The sequence below is a fragment of the Ranitomeya variabilis genome, chromosome 1, assembly GCF_051348905.1.
Source record: "Ranitomeya variabilis isolate aRanVar5 chromosome 1, aRanVar5.hap1, whole genome shotgun sequence".
In the NCBI taxonomy this organism is placed as follows: Eukaryota; Metazoa; Chordata; class Amphibia; order Anura; family Dendrobatidae; genus Ranitomeya; species Ranitomeya variabilis.
This window is the reverse complement of record NC_135232.1, coordinates 995,098,558-995,118,143: the sequence shown is the minus strand read 5'-3', so window position 1 is coordinate 995,118,143 and position 19,586 is coordinate 995,098,558. Positions and strand designations below refer to the sequence as shown.

Here is a 19,586-nt window from a genome sequence, read left to right as displayed (position 1 = left end):
ATTCAAGGTTTTATGTTACATTTCTTTTTTTTATTTTGGCATTTTTTTCATATCATGATCTTTCTTAAAAAAAAAAACAAAATTGGTAATCTTGTGATTTTTACATTGAAGCTTTTTATTTTTTTAAACCTAGGAGTGTTTCATAGAATTTATTAAAATTGAACTGTGAAAATTAAACATTATTTTTTTCCAATGACATGCAGCTTTAGTTCATTTTTTGTATTTCTATAAGGAATATAGGAAAAGCAGAATGAAGAGCACTCCATGGCTTAATATGGAATTTTTCCTGTATGATAATACACTAAACTACTAATAGCAATACATGATCTAAGGTACAGACTTGTTGTTAAGGCTGGCGGAACGCACCGAGTAAATAGAGAGATGTTATTTGGTGCGTTCACAGCCTGGGGTCCTCCGTGCAGGAGAGAACCTGCTGCTGGCAAATGGCGGCCCTATATGGCGGTAGAAGCGATCTCTGTTGCTTCACAGAGTCGCCTAAAGAAAGCACTGTGTCCTGTTAACCTCACAGGAGTACACAGCAACTGCAGAGCAGATAGCAGTTTGTGGTTACGCAATCAAAGAGGCAATCATACAATCTCCTTACCGGAGGTGCCGGTATTTTAGGGGCTTATTTCAGCCGGGTCCCTGAACACATATACACGTAACCACACTGGCGCAAAGCACATAACTTAGATTTGATACTAGCTGTGCAGCCATGCGAACCTTTTATAGCTGCAGCAAGTACAGGACTTTCCTAGAAGGACCAATGAGAGGCTGCCACAGAGCCTGAGCAACTTCAGGACCTTCCTGGAGAACTAATGGGTTTTGCAGCAGTATCTAAGCATGTGACCCTCGATCTCCAATGAGAGATCTTACCCTTGGCATGCTCAGAAGGGGAAAAGCAGGACTTAGTCCCAAAAGTATCTGCTCGCCACTGCCCAGCACTGGCTTCAATGGCAGAAGCTGGAAAAGCAGCAGTAACCCTTTGCACAGAGTCAGACTGAAACACTGGGACCAACATCTCCGCTGAGCAGGCTCCACTGCGGCAGGCGAAGAATGGGAGACCGCAGAGGAGATGACCCGAGATTCCCCCTGTGCAGAGGCGGGAACTCGACCCCTAACACTAGTTTTACACTTTTAAAGTTAAAAAGTCAGTTAAAACTGACACTTTATATAGTAGATACTGGAATAGGATCAAGTATACTACATAAATACAGGAACAGAATTACAAAATCAATTTTACTTTATGCTGGAACAGAACCAAGCATACTACATAGATACGGGAACAAAACCAAGCATTCTACATTGAGATGACAACAATACCAAACGTGCTTGCATGGGTGTTTGTGATCTCATTATTATGAAGCATACGAGCCACCTCCACTGCCATATTTGTCATGCCAGAACTAAAAGACCTTGTTATGAGCCAACTTGCCTCCGATATTTTGCCTCGACATCCACCTCTTGGCTTTTGAATGGATGGATGGATGTCATTTCCTATTTTTAAAACTCATGGCACTCACATGATGCAGTTGTCAATTTTCTTGGCTGAAATACTGCTATCGATGAGCTGGATGATGCGATTTCTCTTTTCTTGGGAAATCATCTTCATGGCTGCCCCTTGATTCGAACCAGTGACCTTTCGTTTGGAAATCAACATAACACACTAAACTATTATGTGAAAACAGGTTGTATTTTGTATTATACAGGAAGAAAAAGATTTTTTTACACCATCAGGAGCAAAGCAGTAACAATGCAGTGACATGACAAGAATCTGCATTACTAATCATATGCCCTCAAGTCAAATTTATGTATGAGATAGCCAAGACGATTGCCTATAAAATGATGGTACTCTAACGAAGCAATAGTGGATGTTGAGATATGGAGCCTGAAAGTTAAAAGTTCAAAACATTGTTACCCTTTTACTCATCAGTAGACTACATAAATTAGGGAAGTAAACCAAGCTTACTACATAGATGTAGGGACAGAATCTAGCTTACTACATATATACAAAAATAAAACCAAGCTTCCTACATAGATTTGGGAACAAAACCAATTTTACTGCATAGATGCTGGAACTACAGATAAGTGGATCTTTTGAAAGTCGAATTCGCCCACTTCAACCATTGATTTGCAGCAAATAAATTTGTGCGAACTTCAATACTGAACATCTTATAATTGCTTGGAAATACACTTGGGGAAGAGAGAGAGCCTCACTGAGCTTTCACTCTATAGGGGAGAGAGGACACCGCTGAATATAGGAGCTTACATTCTATTGGAGAGAAAGACAACTCGTTAATTATAAGAGCTTACACTCTGCAGGAGAGAAAAAGCCCTGCTGACTATAAGAGCTTACACTTTACAGGAAAAAGAGAGGACCCCACTGATCATAAGAACTTATACTTTACCAAAGATAGAGAGAACCCCGCTGATCATCAGAGGTTACACTCTACAGTAGAGAGAGACAGAGAGAGGAATCCATTGAACAGAAGTGATTATACTCTGCAAAAGAGAGAGACTTTTCCATTGGCTCTGGAGTTTGAAAATAACTCAGCTGTACAAACTCTGCTCAACTGCTGATCTCTGATGCCCCAGGTAGTAACCACCACTGTACAAGGTATGATCATCCGTATGATGTTATAGCTGCATGGCATCATGAGAAAGTCCAAGCAGCAACTCAAAATGGCATTAGTCCACTCTTCGATGCCGCAACAATGTAGGAAATGGTACAGGGCAAGTTTTTTCTTTTCCTTTTTTAAACCCCATATCGAATCTCAAAATGTTTGAATTTCCGTGAAACCTCAAATTTTCAGGAATTCAACTCAAACTAGATCCACTGTTGATCGATCAGCTCATCTCTAGCAGAGACAGAAGCAAGCTTACTAAATACATATGTGAACTCACCCATATGTACAGGAACTGTACAGAGCTTACTGCATACATAAAGGAACATACCCAGATGTCAGAAAAAAGCATTTGATTTAGAAATTGCTAGTTGTCCTCTTAGTTTTGCCTATTTCATCAAACAGCATGTTTTGTTAACAAAATCTGAATAATATACAAAGTTACCATAGTGTGGACATTTCGCACACTACCTTTTGTAAAAACTTTTGGAAACTTTATTTTCTCTCACAAATAGATTCAGATATAGTATTAGGATACTGTTAGGATTTGACTATTTTCACACTGTTTGCGGTCGGCATGTGATTATCTGTTTGTTAATTTGCATATGGAGCGGCCATGAGATCAGCGCCAAGAGTTTGAAAATAGCCGAACACAAGCAGAACATTTCACAATAATCGAATTGCACATTTTAGAGTCAGTATGAAATCCTTTATATATGCCAGACAACCCTTATGGGGATAATGTTGCATAGTCAAAAGAAAAATCTATCAACCACAATTGAAAAATGAAACACAATCAATAGAAAACAGGGGAGAACATACAGTTGGTGCAACCCATTGTGCCGCACATGGGCCCAAAAGGTAAGGGGGGGCTACTTCCATTTCAAAAGAAAGTGGAATTATGCATTATGATTAGCAATTGAACTGCAAAGGGCCGATATATTGTTCTTACATCAGTGCCTCTTCTGTCTGCGTTCACTCTTGTTAAAAACAGGTTATCATTTGCCTATAGTGCATACCCTTGAGATAAACATGGATACATTTAAAACATGGTACAGAACTAGAAGAGGTTGTCTATATTAAAATCTTAGCATCAGCCAAGTGAATACATGTGATAAAAAAAAAACTTATTAAAATTCCATTTCTTATTCATCTTTTTAGCAGAGACCTGAAGGTTTTGTTGCAAAATTGAATACATTTTGGAACACATCATAATTCTCTCCACTTTAACTAAAGTCCAAGTTCCATGCCTCCACCATGCCTCACTGTTCAACCTTGATCTCATTAGACCACAACATGTTTCTCTGCATGCTTTTGGTAGACTTAATGTTGATTTGCCCAAAACATAGCCGGTCTTGGATGTTTTTTTTTAATTAATAGGCTTCCACAGGCCAGACATTTGAAGAATACAGGAGATTTTTGTCACATGTGTGGCCACCCAGGAGTCTGGATGCCACAGTGGCATTGCCTCCCTCACAGGGGGTGATGTCATGCCTGGAAGCAAGGAGGGGTCCCCTTACCAGGTAATACCAGCATCCAACACCTTCCTGACTTCAGACCAGAATGGGGAGCTCTAACACCCGGTTTCAGTGGAGCTTCCCTATTAGTTCTGGCCTGGAGGTGGGGTTAGAGAGTCTTAGTGTGGAGTCTGAGGAGATAGGAGCAGAGACAAGGGCGCTGGGGACTGACAGCTGCGTCAGAGGTGACCCCAGGACAGAGCAATAGCAAAAGAGGATGCCAGAGTCCTTGGCTGTGTGGGTGCTGTACGCCCCGACAGCCGAATCTGGAGGGCAGGGAGCTGCAAGCTCCCTGGCTACACTGAACACCTGGAGGCACCGCAGCAGATCAAGAGCCGGGGCTGCCAGTGAAAAGGCAGTGCTCGAGATAGTCTCACGCTGTCTGCCATACAGGTTAGAAGCAACATGCAGGAGAGGATCTTGTGCAGAGCTTCGGGGAGCAAGACATTTACAGAATGGCACAGAAGAAAGGCCTCCAAACCCACCTGGCTAGGTGGACCCCAATCATCACCTGTAACCCGTGCCCCGGACTGCACCTGCAAATAACAAGTAAAGGTAACTGCAGTCCTTGTGTCCTCCAGTCATTTCTCGCATCCTCAGTCCTGCACCCCATCGTCTACAATCCCTTACCAACTATACCGGTCGCCCTGGGGCCCCGATTCCCCTGTGGGGAGCAGAACCATCCCAGCTGCGTCACCATCAGCCCCAGCGGTCCCCTTAAGCAGAGTCCATTTCCAAACACCACAGGTGGCGTCACGTATAAATCCCCTATAGACTTTATTTCCCCCTTATTTCATTAATTTCATTGGACACCCAGGGCCACGGACCGGGTCACTGCTGCTGTGATCGCCTCTTTTAGAACCGTCGGACCCGGCCCAAGTACCCCACGGCCCTAGCGGGCATTCCACATGCCATACGCAACCAGTGTGCTTGCTAGAAACTCCTGCAGCTCCTTTCTTGTTGCTGTAGGCCTCATAGCAGCCTTGCAGAATCATTTTCTTATTTTCATCAATTTTTCAATTTTTGAGGGATATCCAATCCTAAGTAATGTCACTGTTGTGCCAAATTTCAGCCACTTCTTGAAGACTGTCTTCACGGGGATCAATGTTATCTCTAATGCCATGGAATTTTTTGTTCCCTTTTGCTGATAACTTGCAACAATGATTCCTTTGCTGTGTTTTAAGCTGTTTATGACCATGGCTTCTGCTGTAAAATGAAATTGAGGAAATGCCAGGAAAATCACCCTCAAAATGATTTTAGTATGTACCACAATGAACTTGTACATTTTATATGTTTGATATTAAAGATGGAAAAACTCTTAAATTATTCTTTTTGGTATGATTTCTTTTTACATTGCAAAAGACTGGCAATTTAATAGGGGTGTGTGGATTTTTTATATCCACTATATGCATACAATTATAGTTGCAAATATACATGAGGAAATGGGTTGCTGTCAATTACTCCTGTGCTGCTTGCTTCCTCTTTGGCCCAGAGTCTTGCTTGAAGATCCACTCTAGTGGGCAGTGCTAGGCATTCTGAGTGACGTCAAGTCAGCAACTGTACTGCGTGGCTGCTTTTGCTAAATTGTCAAGCGGCCAGACTGGCACACCCAAGCAGTGCCAGTCTGGGGCCGCTAAAGCAGCCAAGTGGCCAGTAACAGCTGTTGTGATACCGTCCTAGAGGACATATGCCTTTCTGCTCGAGATGGCCCGTTTGTAATATATCTTATCAGAAAAATTTGCTTCTCCTCCCGAATTGATTTTTCTTTCTTAATTCATGGGTGAAATCGCTAAAATCTATTTTCAGTGAAGATAAATTTTCACGTTACCAAGATAGATGACAGTTTGTGGTTTTAAAATTATATAGAGGGAGAAGTGAGGACCTAGAGGCAGACAGACATTCTGATCCAAGTTCTACTGAAATATCAGTTCACTATAGAACTTTATGAACAACAACTGAAATCTCCTATCTCAGTAATGGTAAAGTCTGTATTCACTGAAGGAATATTTTACCCAAAATAGAGAATTTTGAAAATTAATGATTAATCCTGGTGCAGAAAGAAGCAGATTTTTCAAATAAGATACAGTACAAAGTTTCTTGTTTTCATGTGTACTACTGATTTTTTTTTCAACACAGTAAATAAATAAAATAGACCGTCGATAACTTTCTAACTGAGTTAACAATCCGTTTTGATTAATTTTGGGGATTTTAAATGAAAAAAATATATATCAAGGCACATCATAATTCATACCATTGTGTTTATTGTTGCATAGATCCTACCAAATTCCCTGACTCAGTTATGGAAAACATTGTACTGATATTGACACATCTATTCGGGAGACAATACTTACCACCAAACAGATTTCCAGGGGATGAAGTTTTTTCACAGTCAAAGGTAAAAAAATGAAAAAGTTGCACATGTTTGACCTACAGGATTCAGTGAATTTGACTAGAGGGTAGCATTCCTGTAAGTTTACACTTTTGTTTGCCACAAAGCAAAGCATAGCAGCTAGAGATGAGCAAATCAACTCAATGCAAATCAAATTTGAGTGAAATTTTATGAAATTCACAGATCTCAATGAATTAAAACAATTTGCTATTTGACTTGCACAAATTGCCAAAAAATGCTCAGCAGCTATCAGATCACATGGTTTCGTGCAACCAATCAAAAGGACCTATCACAGCCTGTATAAAAGGCAGGGAACGTAGCAAACATTTTAAACATGATTTCAAATAGTGAGAGGATGTCAGAGCTCACTGCTCAGCAATAAAGATAGTAAGAGAAAGTCCTAAAACATTGGACAAGTACTCCAGACAGTAATGTGTTCTACAACTGCAGCAATAAGGATGATGAGTGTAGTAGTCTAATAATAATATAAATATTCAATTGATACAACAAAGGGAGATCATAGAGATACCAGCAGCAATGCCAGACTCATTATAGATTCATTAATGATAAGGCAGTGATCCTACTACACTTCAATTTCATTATTTCTTTTCTCTTAATGCATTAAAAAGAAATAGCAAGGCAGCACAAGAATTTTTACAGAAAAATCAAATAAAACAAGTGTCAGTCTGAGACGATGTGCTTGCTTATCACAAGTTGACTGTACAGAGTTTTTTTCATTTCTTGTGCAAATCATTTTGGGTTTCATTTGGGGTGTTTTAAATGCAAAATGAAAATTCCCCCAAATCACTACATTTATCCATGCCTATCTATCTCCTAATCTGTATGTCACAAATATTATTTTGCACATCTGTTTTACTAGCTAAACTACACATCAATACATGGCACACGGACTATTACATCTGCACGATCGCCTGCGCACATGGGTGGTGTGCGGGTGATCTCCACCAGGTGTCAGCTGATTCTGACAGCTGACACCCGGCACTAAGTGCCAGGAGCCGTCACAGACTGCTCCCAGTACTTTCACCCCGAAATGCTGCAATCAAACATTATCGCAGCATTCCGGGTGCCGGCAGAGGGCTGACAGACCCTCTGCCTTTCGAACGGAGACCCTGCGGCATGACGCAGGGTCCCGATCGTTGCCATGGTGACTGGATGTCGTTATGATGACATCCAGGTCACCAGAGCTAGGAAACATGCTGATCATGCATAATGCATGATCAGAAAGTCTCTCTGTCTGTGCAGAGCTGACAGTTTCTACAGCATGTGGATGCTGTTGCATCTCCATGCTGTAGAAGTGATCAGCCTGCAAAAAATTATTGTCCCATAGTGAGACAACGTAAAAAAAGTTTTAAAAAAGTAGAAAACAGTAAAAAATTCTAATAAATATTTGAATGAAAAAAATACACTGCTCAAAAAAATAAAGGGAACCCTAAAATACCACATCCTAGATGTCACTGAATTAAATATTTCAGTTGCAAATATTCATTACATAGTGGAATGTGTTGAGAACAATAAAACATAAAAATGATCAATGTAAATCAAAATGAATATCCCATGGAGGTCTGGATTTGCAATGATATTCAAAATCAAAGTGGAAAATCAAATTACAGGATGATCCAACTTCAGTGGAAATGCCTCAAGACAAGGAAATGATGTTCTGTTGTGTGTTTTGCCTCAATGTGCCTGTATGACCTCCCTACAATGCCTGGGCATGCTCCTGATGAGGCGGCGGATGATCTCCTGAGGGACCTCTTCCCAGACCTAGACTAAAGCATCTGCCAACTCCTGGACAGTCTGTGGTGCAACGTGATGTTGGTAGATGGTGCGAGACATGATGTCCCAGATGTGTTCAATTGAATTCAGGTCTGGGGAACGGGCGGGCCAGTCCATAGCTTCAATGCCTTCATCTTGCAGGAACTGCTGACACACTCCAGCCACATGAGGTCTGGTATTGTTCTTCATTAGGAGGAACCCAGGGCCAACTGCACCAGTATATGGTCTCACAAGGGGTCTGAGGATCTCATCTCTGTACCTAATGGCAGTCAGGCTACCTCCTCTGGTGAGCACATGGAGGGCTGTGCGGCCCTCCAAAGAAATGCCACCCCACACCATTACTGACCCACTGCCAAATCGGTCATGCTGAAGGATGTTGCAGGCAGCAGATCGCTCTCCACGGCGCCTCCAGACTCTGTCATGTCTGTTACATGTGCTCAGTGTGAACCTGCTTTCATCTGTGAATCTGCAAATGCCAAGCGTCCTGCACGATGTTGGGCTGTGAGCACAACCCCCATCTGTGGATGTCAGGCACTCAGACCATGCTCATGGAGTTAGTTTCTAACCGTTTGTGCAGACACATGGACATTTGTGGCCTGCTGGAGGTCATTTTGCAGGGCTTTGGCAGTGTTCCTCCTGTTCCTCCTTGCACAAAGGCTGAGGTAGCGATCCTGCTGCTAGTTGTTGCCCTCCTACGCCCCCTCCACGTCTCTGGTGTGCTGGCCTGTCTCTTGGTAGCGCCTTCAGCCTCTGGATACTACGCTGACAGACACAGCAAACCTTCTTGCCACAGCTCGCAATGATGTGCCATCCTGGATGAGCTGCGCTACCTGAGCCACTTGTGTGGGTTGTAGAGTCCGTCTCATGGTACCACGAGTGTGAAAGCACAACCAACATTCAAAAGTGACCAAAACATCAGCCAGAAAGCATTGGTACTGAGATGTGGTCTGTGGTCCCCACCTGCAGAACCACTCCTTTTTTGAGTGTGTCTTGATAATTGCCAATAATTTCCATCTGTTGTCTATTCCATTTGCACAACAGCATGTGAAATTGATTGTCAAACAGTGTTGCTTCCTAAGTGGACGGTTTCATTTCACAGACGTTTGATTTACTTGGAGTTATATTCTGTTGTTTAAGTGTTTCCTTTATTTTTTGTGAGCAGTGTAGTTTTCATTGTGTAAGAGCACCAAAATGTAAGAAAACGATATAAATGAGGTATCGCTGTAATCGGACTGACCCGAAGAATAACACTGTTTTATCAATTATACAACACAGATAACGGCATAAACCCCCCTCCCAAAAAAAAGAAATTCCTGAATTGCTGGGTTTTTTTTTTCATTCTACCTCCCAAAGACCGGAACAGAAAGCGATGTGCTGATGTAAAGTAGACATGTGGGGAATGTTATTATCTATTTTTTTGTGACATATCTCTGTGACTCAATGGCATGAAAATTCAAAGTTTGAAAATTGCAGATTAACTAGGGGGGTCGGTACATGGTAGCAGCAGTATGATCTTGGAATGAAGCAGCAGGTGAATGGAGGATTGAGTAAAGGCTGTGAGCTCAAAAATCTTGCAAGGAAGGAAGTGCAATCCCATGTTTAAGTAGGGTATTCAATCAGGTTAGAGATAATCAGGAACTCAGGGTGGAGACATTCAGAAGCAACACAGGTATTAGTATCTGGATTAGCAAGTAACTGTCCAGCAAGCTGAATAGTTCACAGGGAAGAGCTGCAGCCTGGTGCACAAGAGCTGCTGGGTTCAAGTCCTGACACAAGGACGAGCTAGCTAGTCATAACCACTTCACTGGATGACCTGGTGTCTCTTGCAACTTTGGTTGACATCAGGTTTCAGGAGAATTCCAAAGGGGTGACCGGCGAGAGAAGACTGGTTCCTACTTTCAAAGGCTAATCATGCAGCAAGCCTCAGTTCCGGCAACATCTTCAGAGTCCATGCAGGTTAACCAGGTAAAGATGACCAAGCATCATCAGGAGGCCTATCGTGTCGAGGGAAGAGGTGCTTCTATTGTTCAGTCTTTTGCATGTAATCTGCTTCTGTCCAGAGGGAATAATTAACAATATATCCCAAACTACCGGATGAGAGGGATAAAGAGGAATATACAAGAAAGCTTAAAAGTTTTAAATAAATTTTAAATTTGTTAAAAAAGTAACAAGAATTTAAACAAAAGAAGCATCTACCTCCAGAAAGAACTGCTTGTTATTGTCTGGACAATGCAGCACAGGAGCTGAGGAGAAGGCCTGTTTTAAGGAAACAAAGGTGTTTCCTGCCTCTGGAGTCAATATCTTAGGATTGGCCCCCTTGCGGGTCAGGGCTGAAATAGTAGCAGTTCGAGAGGAGAAATGCAGAATGAGCTGGCAGTAGTAATTCACAAATCCGAGAAACCACTGGATAACTTTCAGACCATATGGACGAGGCCACTTCAAAACTGCGGATACCTTCTCGGGATCCATTTTCAGGCCGGTCTCGGAGATGATGTACCTGTGAGCGAAATACACTGTCTTCTATGCCTTTCGAACTCCAAATTCATAAGAATTGTTTTACGTGCGCTTGGGAAATCAATGCAGCACAGCCTTATATGATGTATCCAGTATTTCTGGTTTATTAGCACATATAGGCACTTTAAATAGTGTCACAGACAAAGGAAAAAGTTATGAGCCAATAGGAGCATTAGGGACATGAATAGAAATTTGAAACTTCCCCACCCATCAGTGTTAAGGCCCCGTCTCACATAGCGAGATCGCTAGCGAGATCGCTGCTGAGTCACAAGTTTTGTGACGCAACAGCGACCTCAGTAGCGATCTCGCTATGTGTGACACGTACCAGCGATCAGGCCCCTGCTGTGAGATCGCTGGTCGTGTCGGAATGGCCTGGACCTTTTTTTGGTCGTTGAGGTCCCGCTGACATCGCTGAATCGGTGTGTGTGACACCGATCCAGCGATGTCTTCACTGGTAACCAGGGTAAACATCGGGTTACTAAGCGCAGGGCCGCGCTTAGTAACCCGATGTTTACCCTGGTTACCAGCGTAAATGTAAAAAAAAAAAAAACACTACATACTCACCATCTGATGTCCGTCAGGTCCCTTGCCGTCTGCTTCCTGCTCTGACTGCAGCCGTACAGCAGTGACGTCACCGCTGCGCTCTGCTCTCACTGTACGGCCGGCACTGTCAGAGCAGGAAGCAGACGGCAAGGGACCTGATGGACATCAGATGGTGAATATGTAGTGTTTGTTTTTTTTTACATTTACGCTGGTAACCAGGGTAAACATCGGGTTACTAAGCGCGGCCCTGCGCTTAGTAACCCGATGTTTACCCTGGTTACCCGGGTGCTGCAGGGGGACTTCGGCATCGTTGAAGACAGTTTCAACGATGCCGAAGTCGTTCCCCTGATCGTTGGTCGCTGGAGAGAGCTGTCTGTGTGACAGCTCCCCAGCGACCACACAACGACTTACCAACGATCACGGCCAGGTCGTATCACTGGTCGTGATCATTGGTAAATCGCTATGTGAGACGGGGCCTTTACTTGATTACCATTACACAGAAGTTACAAGACATGCACTGTGAGCTCTTATATAGACAGGTGTGTGCCTTTCCAAATCAAGTCCTATCAGTTTAAGTAAACACAGCTGGACTCCAATGAAGGAGTTAGAACCATCTCAAGGAGGATCACAAGGAAATGGAGATCATGTGACTTAGGGTACCGTCTCACTATACGATTTACCAACGATCACGACCTGCGATACGACCTGGCCGTGATCGTTGGTAAGTCGTTGTATGGTCGCTGGGGAGCTGTCACACAGACCGCTCTCCAGCGACCAACGATGCCGAGGTTCGCTGGTAACCAGGGTAAACATCGGGTTACTAAGCGCAGGGCCATGCTTAGTAACCCGATGTTTACCGTGGTTACCAGCGTAAAAGTAAAAAAAAACAAACCGTACATACTCACCATCTGATGTCCGTCAGGTCCCTTGCCGTCTGCTTCCTGCTCTGACTGAGTGCAGCCGTACAGTGAGAGCAGAGCGCAGCAGTGACGCCACCGCTGTGATCTGCTCTCACTTTCCGGCCGGCAGACAGTCAGAGCGGGAAGCAGACGGCAAGGGACCTGACGGACATCAGATGGTGAGTATGTACGGTTTGTTTTTTTTTACTTTTACGCTGGTAACCAGGGTAAACATCGGGTTACTAAGCGCGGCCCTACGCTTAGTAACCCGATGTTTACCCTGGTTACCAGCGAACGCATCGCTGGATCGCTGTCACACACAACGATCCAGCGATGACAGCGGGAGATCCAGCGACGAAAGAAAGTTTCAAACGATGTGCTACGACGTACGATTCTCAGCAGGGTGTCTGATCGCAGTAGCGTGTCAGACACTGCGAGATCGTAACGATATCGCTAGAACGTCACGAATCGTGCCGTCGTAGCGATGAAAATGCCACTGTGTGACGGTACCCTTAAATATGAGAGTCTGAGCAAAGGGTCTGAATATTTAAGACCATGTGATATTTCAGTTTTTCTTTTTATTAGATTTGCAAACATTTCTACATTTCTGTTTTTTTCAGTCAAGATGGGGTGCAGTGTGTACATTAATGAGGAAAAAATGAACTTTTTTGAATTTACCAAATGGCTGCAATGAAACAAAGAGTGAAAAATTTAAAGGGGTCTGAAAACTATCCGTACCCACTGTACATACGTCATATGTTGTGAAGGGGTTATATTTTTTTAAATATATTATAAAATTAGTGGCACCACTAAAAATGTTGAAATAAAACTAAAAATAGTGACATATTTGGAAACTAAAGATGTTAATGTTCCTTTTCTAAAGGTGTTCCCATTTTTATTTTTTTATGCTTTGAGATGTATATTTAAATTGATCATCCGGTGCTTGTAGAGAAGTATATGCTACATATTTTATGCCTCCATATTGTCTTGGATAGAGGCATCCAATTTATTTATCGCTTCTACAGGGCCACCTACAAACTACTAAATGTCAGTCTGGATTTTTCTTCTGCCTGCCATCCTCAATCCTATGGCCAGGATGAGCAGGTCAATTAGATCCTGACCAACTTCCTGCGACACTTCGTCAATTCCCACCACAGTGACTGGGCCGAAATCCTGCCTTGGGCTAAATTTTCATACAATAACGATGTGAGTGAATCCTCTGCCAAATCTCAGTTTTTTGTGGTCTACAGTCAACATCCGAATATTCCATTTCCTGTATCTACTTCCTCCAATATTACTACTGCTGAATCCCTCATCAAAGGTTTATCTAAGATTTGAGAGGATGCCAACTCCACATTTTTGAAGTCCTCTGAACAGATGAAAGACACGCAGACAAGAGACGTCTGGATCTGCCTCTGTTTCGTTGTAGGGACAAGGTCTGGCTGTCATATAATTATGTACGGTATGTCTCAAGAAACAAGAAATTGTAAAATTGGCCCATGCATCATCAATCTGTTTGAAGTTATAAACCAAATTAATCCAGTAGCCTACAATCTCAGACTCCCAGCCTCTTTACGGATCCACAATTCTTTTCATGTGCCTCTCCTCAAGCTTGTTGTCCTCAGTCATTTTTTTCAAAGATCTGGGTACCGCTCCTACTCCAGTCAGCACTGAAGACGTTTTTGGAGGTAGAGAACATTCTGGCCAACAAGAGGATAAGAGGAAAAAACTTTTCTTGGGAATGGATTTGGTCCTCAGAAGATGTCCTGGGAGTCCAGGGAAAACATCCATGCCCCTCTCCTTCTGGAGAAATTTCTTGCAGGCTTAAAAAAGAGAGGGTGTAAAGAGAGGGTACTGTAGCGCCGGGGTCCCTGCATGCTGCTTCCCTCCCCCAGCAGGTACACCAACTAACTCACCCACCATGGCCCCTGTTCCGCACTTCCTTCTCCTTCCTTATCTGCTGCTGTCCGGGGTATGCGCATGGTGCACAGATCCCCGGGGCACTGTGCTTAGGGCACTCTCCTTCCTTCTTAAAGGGGCCATGAGCGCACAGTCCTAAAGTGTCCCCAGCCAATGGCTAGAAGACACTTACTATTTAAGGCACCTTCACCTGCATGTAATTGCCGGTGCAATGTCGATAGTCTGTTTCCTAAACACGCTAGCTAGTTTTTAAGTCCATGTTCATTAGTACCTGCTAGGTATGCTAAGTCTGTCTGTCCATAACCTCATTGCTAGTACCTGCCTTGGTATAAATAAAACTACCAATTTGTCCTGCAAAAAACAAACTAATATGGCTCATTCGGGAAAAAAATAAAAAATAAATTTTTGTAAAAATGTTTTTAGCCTGTAAAAGAAGCAAAGCATAGTATCGCTGTAATCTTACTGACCCGAAGAATAAATCGGTCTTATCACTTTTAGTGCACAGAAATGTGTAAAAAAAAATTGATAAAAACAGTTACTGACTTGCTGTTTTTGGTCATTCTGTGTCTGAAAAATCTGAATAAATAGTGAACAAAAGTGTTTTATACCTCAAAATGGTACCAAAAAAATCCCCAGCTCGTTGATAAAAAACAAGCCCTCATACAGCGCTGTTTGCCAAAATTACAAAAGTTACAACTCTCAGAATATGGCAAAGAAATAACTTTTTTTTTGTAAAAAAACAACATTTTTTCTGTGTGATGGCAGCAAAACATAAAAATCATATTAATCTGCTATCATTTGAATCACATAGACCCGAAGAATGAAGCCATCTTATCACTTATTCCGCAAGGTGAACCACTCAAAAATAAAAACAACTATTCTTATACTACTGTCTTTATGTTCATTTCACCTCGCAAAATTCCGAACAGGGCTTGGCTCACATTTCTTCTATGCTCTCTCCTGTGCGCTTATGTCTGGGTTTCTGTGTAAATCCCAAAAAACGACATTTAGAGAAAACCGCAGAAGGAAACAAGGAAGATGGAGTCTGTCTCCAGTCCAGTGATGTCCCATCATTGTAGACGACTTTTTAGTGCATAGGTGTGGACGACCACAGTTCTGTGAATACCTAAAAAGATGGATACCACTTGAACAGATGCTAAATGGACTTCAAAGTGTCTCCATCTGTCTCTGTATGGTGGGCGATTCCCTCAGAGTCTGAATCGCATTTTTGCGGGATTTACACAGAAACCCCCACGCAAGTGATCAGCGTAGATTACAAGAATGTGATCCCACCTTGTATTGAAAGTAATCAAAAAATGTTTTATACCCCCAAAATGTTAGCAATAAAACCTTTAACTTATCCCACACAAAACCATCCCCCACTCAGGCCTGTCATCTGTCACAAGAGATATGGGGGGGTGTCAAACGATACCGGTAGAACAAACACTCTGGAAAAGTGTCACATCGTTTTCAAAATGGGGTCACTTATGGGAGCATATATTTAAAAAAATATATTGTATTAAAGGGAACCTGTCACCCCCCCCCCCCCCCCCAGGCGTTTTTAACTAAAAGAGCCACCTTGTGCAGCAGTAATGCTGCATTCTGACAAGGTGGCTCTTTTAGTTCTGGGTGCTGTAACTGCCAAAATAATCAGTTTTGTAATTTGTCCTAAATACCTTCTCTTCAGTCCAAGAGGCAGGCCTTTCCCCCCCTGCTGCAGACGCCACACAGCCGTCACCCAAATCTTCTTGGCGCCGGGCGCCGCCTCCTCGGCGCTGTTTTGAAATGAGCCGGCGCCTGCGCTCTTTTCTCCTGCCTTGGGCAGGCGCAGTGAGCGCTGCCCGTCTGTCCTCATATGCAGTCTAGCTGACTGCGCCTGTGCGGCCGCCCTGCCTGTGAATCCCCGCCCCGCAATGTGAATAAATCAGAAGACACTGCGGGGCTGGGATTCACAGGCAGGGAGGCCGCACAGGCGCAGTCAGCTAGACTGCATATGAGCACAGAGGACGGGCAGCGCTCACTGCGCCTGCCCAAGGCAGGAGAAAAGAGCGCAGGCGCCGGCTCATTTCAAAACAGTGGTGAGGAGGCGGCGCCCGGCGCCAAGAAAACTTGAGTGACGGCTGTGTGGCGTCTGCAGCAGGGGGGGAAAGGCCTGCCTCCATGACTGAAGAAAAGGTATTTAGGACAAATTACAAAACTGATTATTTTGGCAGTTACAGCACCCAGAACTAAAAGAGCCACCTTGTCAGAATGCAGCATTACTGCTGCACAAGGTGGCTCTTTTAGTTACAAACGCCTGGGGGGGGTGACAGTTTCCCTTTAAATATATTTTATTTTTATACTTGAAATTAAAGAACCGTTAAAGGAATCTTAGGGTACTGTCACACAGTGGCACTTTGGTCGTTACGACGGCACGATCTGTGACGTTGCAGCGTCGTATGATTATCGCTCCAGCGTCGTAGACTGCGGTCACACTTTGCAATGCACGACGCTGGAGCGATAATTTAATGACGTATTTGCGATGTAGAAGCCGTTGGTTACTGTGCGCACATCGTATACAATATCGTGCACACCTTTGTCACACGATGCAATCATGCCGCCACAGCGGGACACTTGACGACGAAAGAAAGTTTCAAACGATCTGCTACGACGTACGATTCTTCAGGGGTCCCTGATCGCAGTAGCGTGTCAGACACAGCGATATCGTATGGATATCGCTGGAACGTCACGGATCGTGCCGTCATAGCGACCAAAGTGCCACTGTGTGACAGTACCCTAAGACTAGGTTCACATTAGCGTTTCAATGCATACATCTGCATATGCAAACACATGCCAAAACACATGGTTATGCTTATGCATAATGAAAAAAAAAACACTGGGTGTGCATGCATTTGTATGCATTTTGCCTGCATTTGCGTTGGTTATGCACATATTTCCAGGAGGGCATGTCTTAACGGGCATGTCTCAATCGGTTCCTGGACACGCGCAGACCGAAGTACACATGTGCATCAAACGCATGCGTATGGATGTCCTTGCATACCAATGCATTCCCATAGACCAGCGTTCCCGAAGTCCGGTCCTCAAGAGCCACCAACAGGTCATGTTTTCAGTATTTCCTTAGTATGGCCCAGGTGATAATTGCATCACCTGCACAGGCAATAATTCAATCACCTGTGCAATAGTAAGGAAATCCTGAAAACATGGCCTGTTGGTGGCTCTTGAGGAACGGAATTGGGGAACACTGCCATAGACAGTAATGCATTTTTTGATGCACTCACCCGCAATCACCAGCATGCGGAAGATTGCGCAATATTTGACTCCTCAAAAAATGCAACATGTTGCGTTCACCGGTCACCGCAGCACACTGCGAAACCACGCATCCGCATGCAAACGCATGTCCCTGCGTACACCATGTTAAAGATATGTACGCATGATGCATGTGGATGTATGCGGATCATACGCTGTGCACAGAAACGCTAATGTGAACCCGGCCTTAGACATACTGCAATTTTTATGAAAATGGCCTTGTTGGATATAGCTTTAGTTTTTCTATAGCATCATTATTGTGTTCTTATATTGTGAGAAGGATTAAAAACAATAAGGAAGATTCATAAAAACTGATATGTAAATGAAAAATAGTATTTGCTGCCCGTAACAACCAAACAAGCACACCATTATTTTTTCCAGAGCAATATATGAAATAAATGCTGTGTTATGATTGATTGTCCGAGTTGATTTAGTAAATCCTGCATTGAGCAGGGGGTTGGACACAATGACCTTGGAGGTCCCTTCCAACTCTAACATTCTATGATTCTATGGTTGCTTTCATAAATCTTACACCAATATATTTTTAAAACTCGCTACACTGGATAAATATTTTGATAATGAAAAACTCTTTCAGCTAAAACCAGCATGTGAGATGTTTCTGTAGTCGGAAGGTGGAAACAATTTAAATATATCAGTGGTATATAACATCTGGACATCCAACCTATGGCTTCAATAGATGACACAGTAGAATAATGCCACCTCATTACCACCATAAAAACAAGTATGCATGTTCTGGAGATTTTAATAAATGAGATTAAAAAATAAATAAATAACTCATACACTTTATTTTGGAACAGGTTTTTCTTGATTGTCTTCCAGAAGTGTTTGCTTCTGTTGTGGAGGAATACAACTGGAAAGTTGCAACCCTATTTGGACAATGCATTCTTGCAGGTTCTAAACTGGCAGATATGGAGAAGGAGCACCAGCTACCACTTTCAAAAATCAGTAAGTATTTTCTAGCATATTTGTAGAATGCTTTTGGCCTCCTTCACAATTTTTTTTTTTGTTGTTGTTGTTATTATTATTGGGTTTTTTTTAAATGCATGTATAAAATGGTGATGACTTTTAGTTAGTGTTTTTATTTATTTTATTAACAAGTATTTTAGCATTTCTATGGAGAAAAATGGCAAAAATCCTCTTCTTTTCTTGTGGTATTCATTGATATCTTTTATACCAAATTCTTTAACATGGCTCACATTTTTCTAGAATTCTCTGCAAAATCAAAAATGCTCTTTGTTTTTGTCTTCAAACTTTTTTGCAACTTTTTAAGAGCAAAAAGTTGCATGTTCTGCTAAAATGTTGCAAAATATTCAGAAGTATATGAAATCACTTCATGCTGGACCAGAGTATATTTACACAAGTATTTGGGGATTTTTTAAAAAGTCACAATTGTGGAAGCAGCCAAAAACATCTGAAAAACCCAAACCCATACCACAAAGGTGAACATGAAAAAAAACAAACAACAACACATGTAAGCTTAAATAAAGACTTCAATTTAAAAGAACAGGGAACAAATAAAAAGCAGATGAAAAACACCAAAACTAAGGAAAAATAGCACAAATGCAGTCATGAATGGGGCGTACTGTGTTTCCCTCATTAAACTAGTCAAGTTCTAGCAATTTACACATCCATATATGAAACCAAACAAAACTGATAGTGTCACCTTATTTATTTTTTTAACTTTTCAAATCCTAGAGTAAAGCATATATTTTTCTTCAGATTTTTTTTTTGTAGATTTTTTTATTCTGTTACTTTTACGGGATTATGGGGAAGCTATCTTGTCTGTGCAGAATTTCAGAGATATGCTGTAGGAAAGACATCTATATATATAATTGTCTAAGGGTTTTTCTGTCTGTCTGTCTGTCCTGGAAATCTTGCGTCTCTGACTGGTTGAGGCCGCCAGGCCTCGACCAATCAGCGACGGGCACAGCATGGCGACGATGATGTCATAAAGGTTGCCTCGACCAATCAGCGACGGGCACAGTCTGCCGCGAATTCGCCTCGACCAATCAGCGACGGGCACAGTATCGACGTAGATGTCATAATGGTTGCCAAGGCG

The 19,586-nt window shown here is 42.6% G+C and overlaps 1 protein-coding gene across 1 annotated transcript in view; it reads left to right on the top strand.

Moving 5' to 3' along the window:
• DDX60 (DExD/H-box helicase 60) overlaps window positions 1-19,586 on the top strand; it is a 288,318-nt gene that overhangs the window by 254,763 nt on the left and 13,969 nt on the right. The window contains exons 34-35 of the mRNA XM_077279474.1: window positions 6,415-6,536; window positions 18,325-18,472. Of these exons, the coding sequence (XP_077135589.1) occupies window positions 6,415-6,536; window positions 18,325-18,472 (270 nt within the window). The remainder of the gene's footprint in view (window positions 1-6,414; window positions 6,537-18,324; window positions 18,473-19,586) is intronic.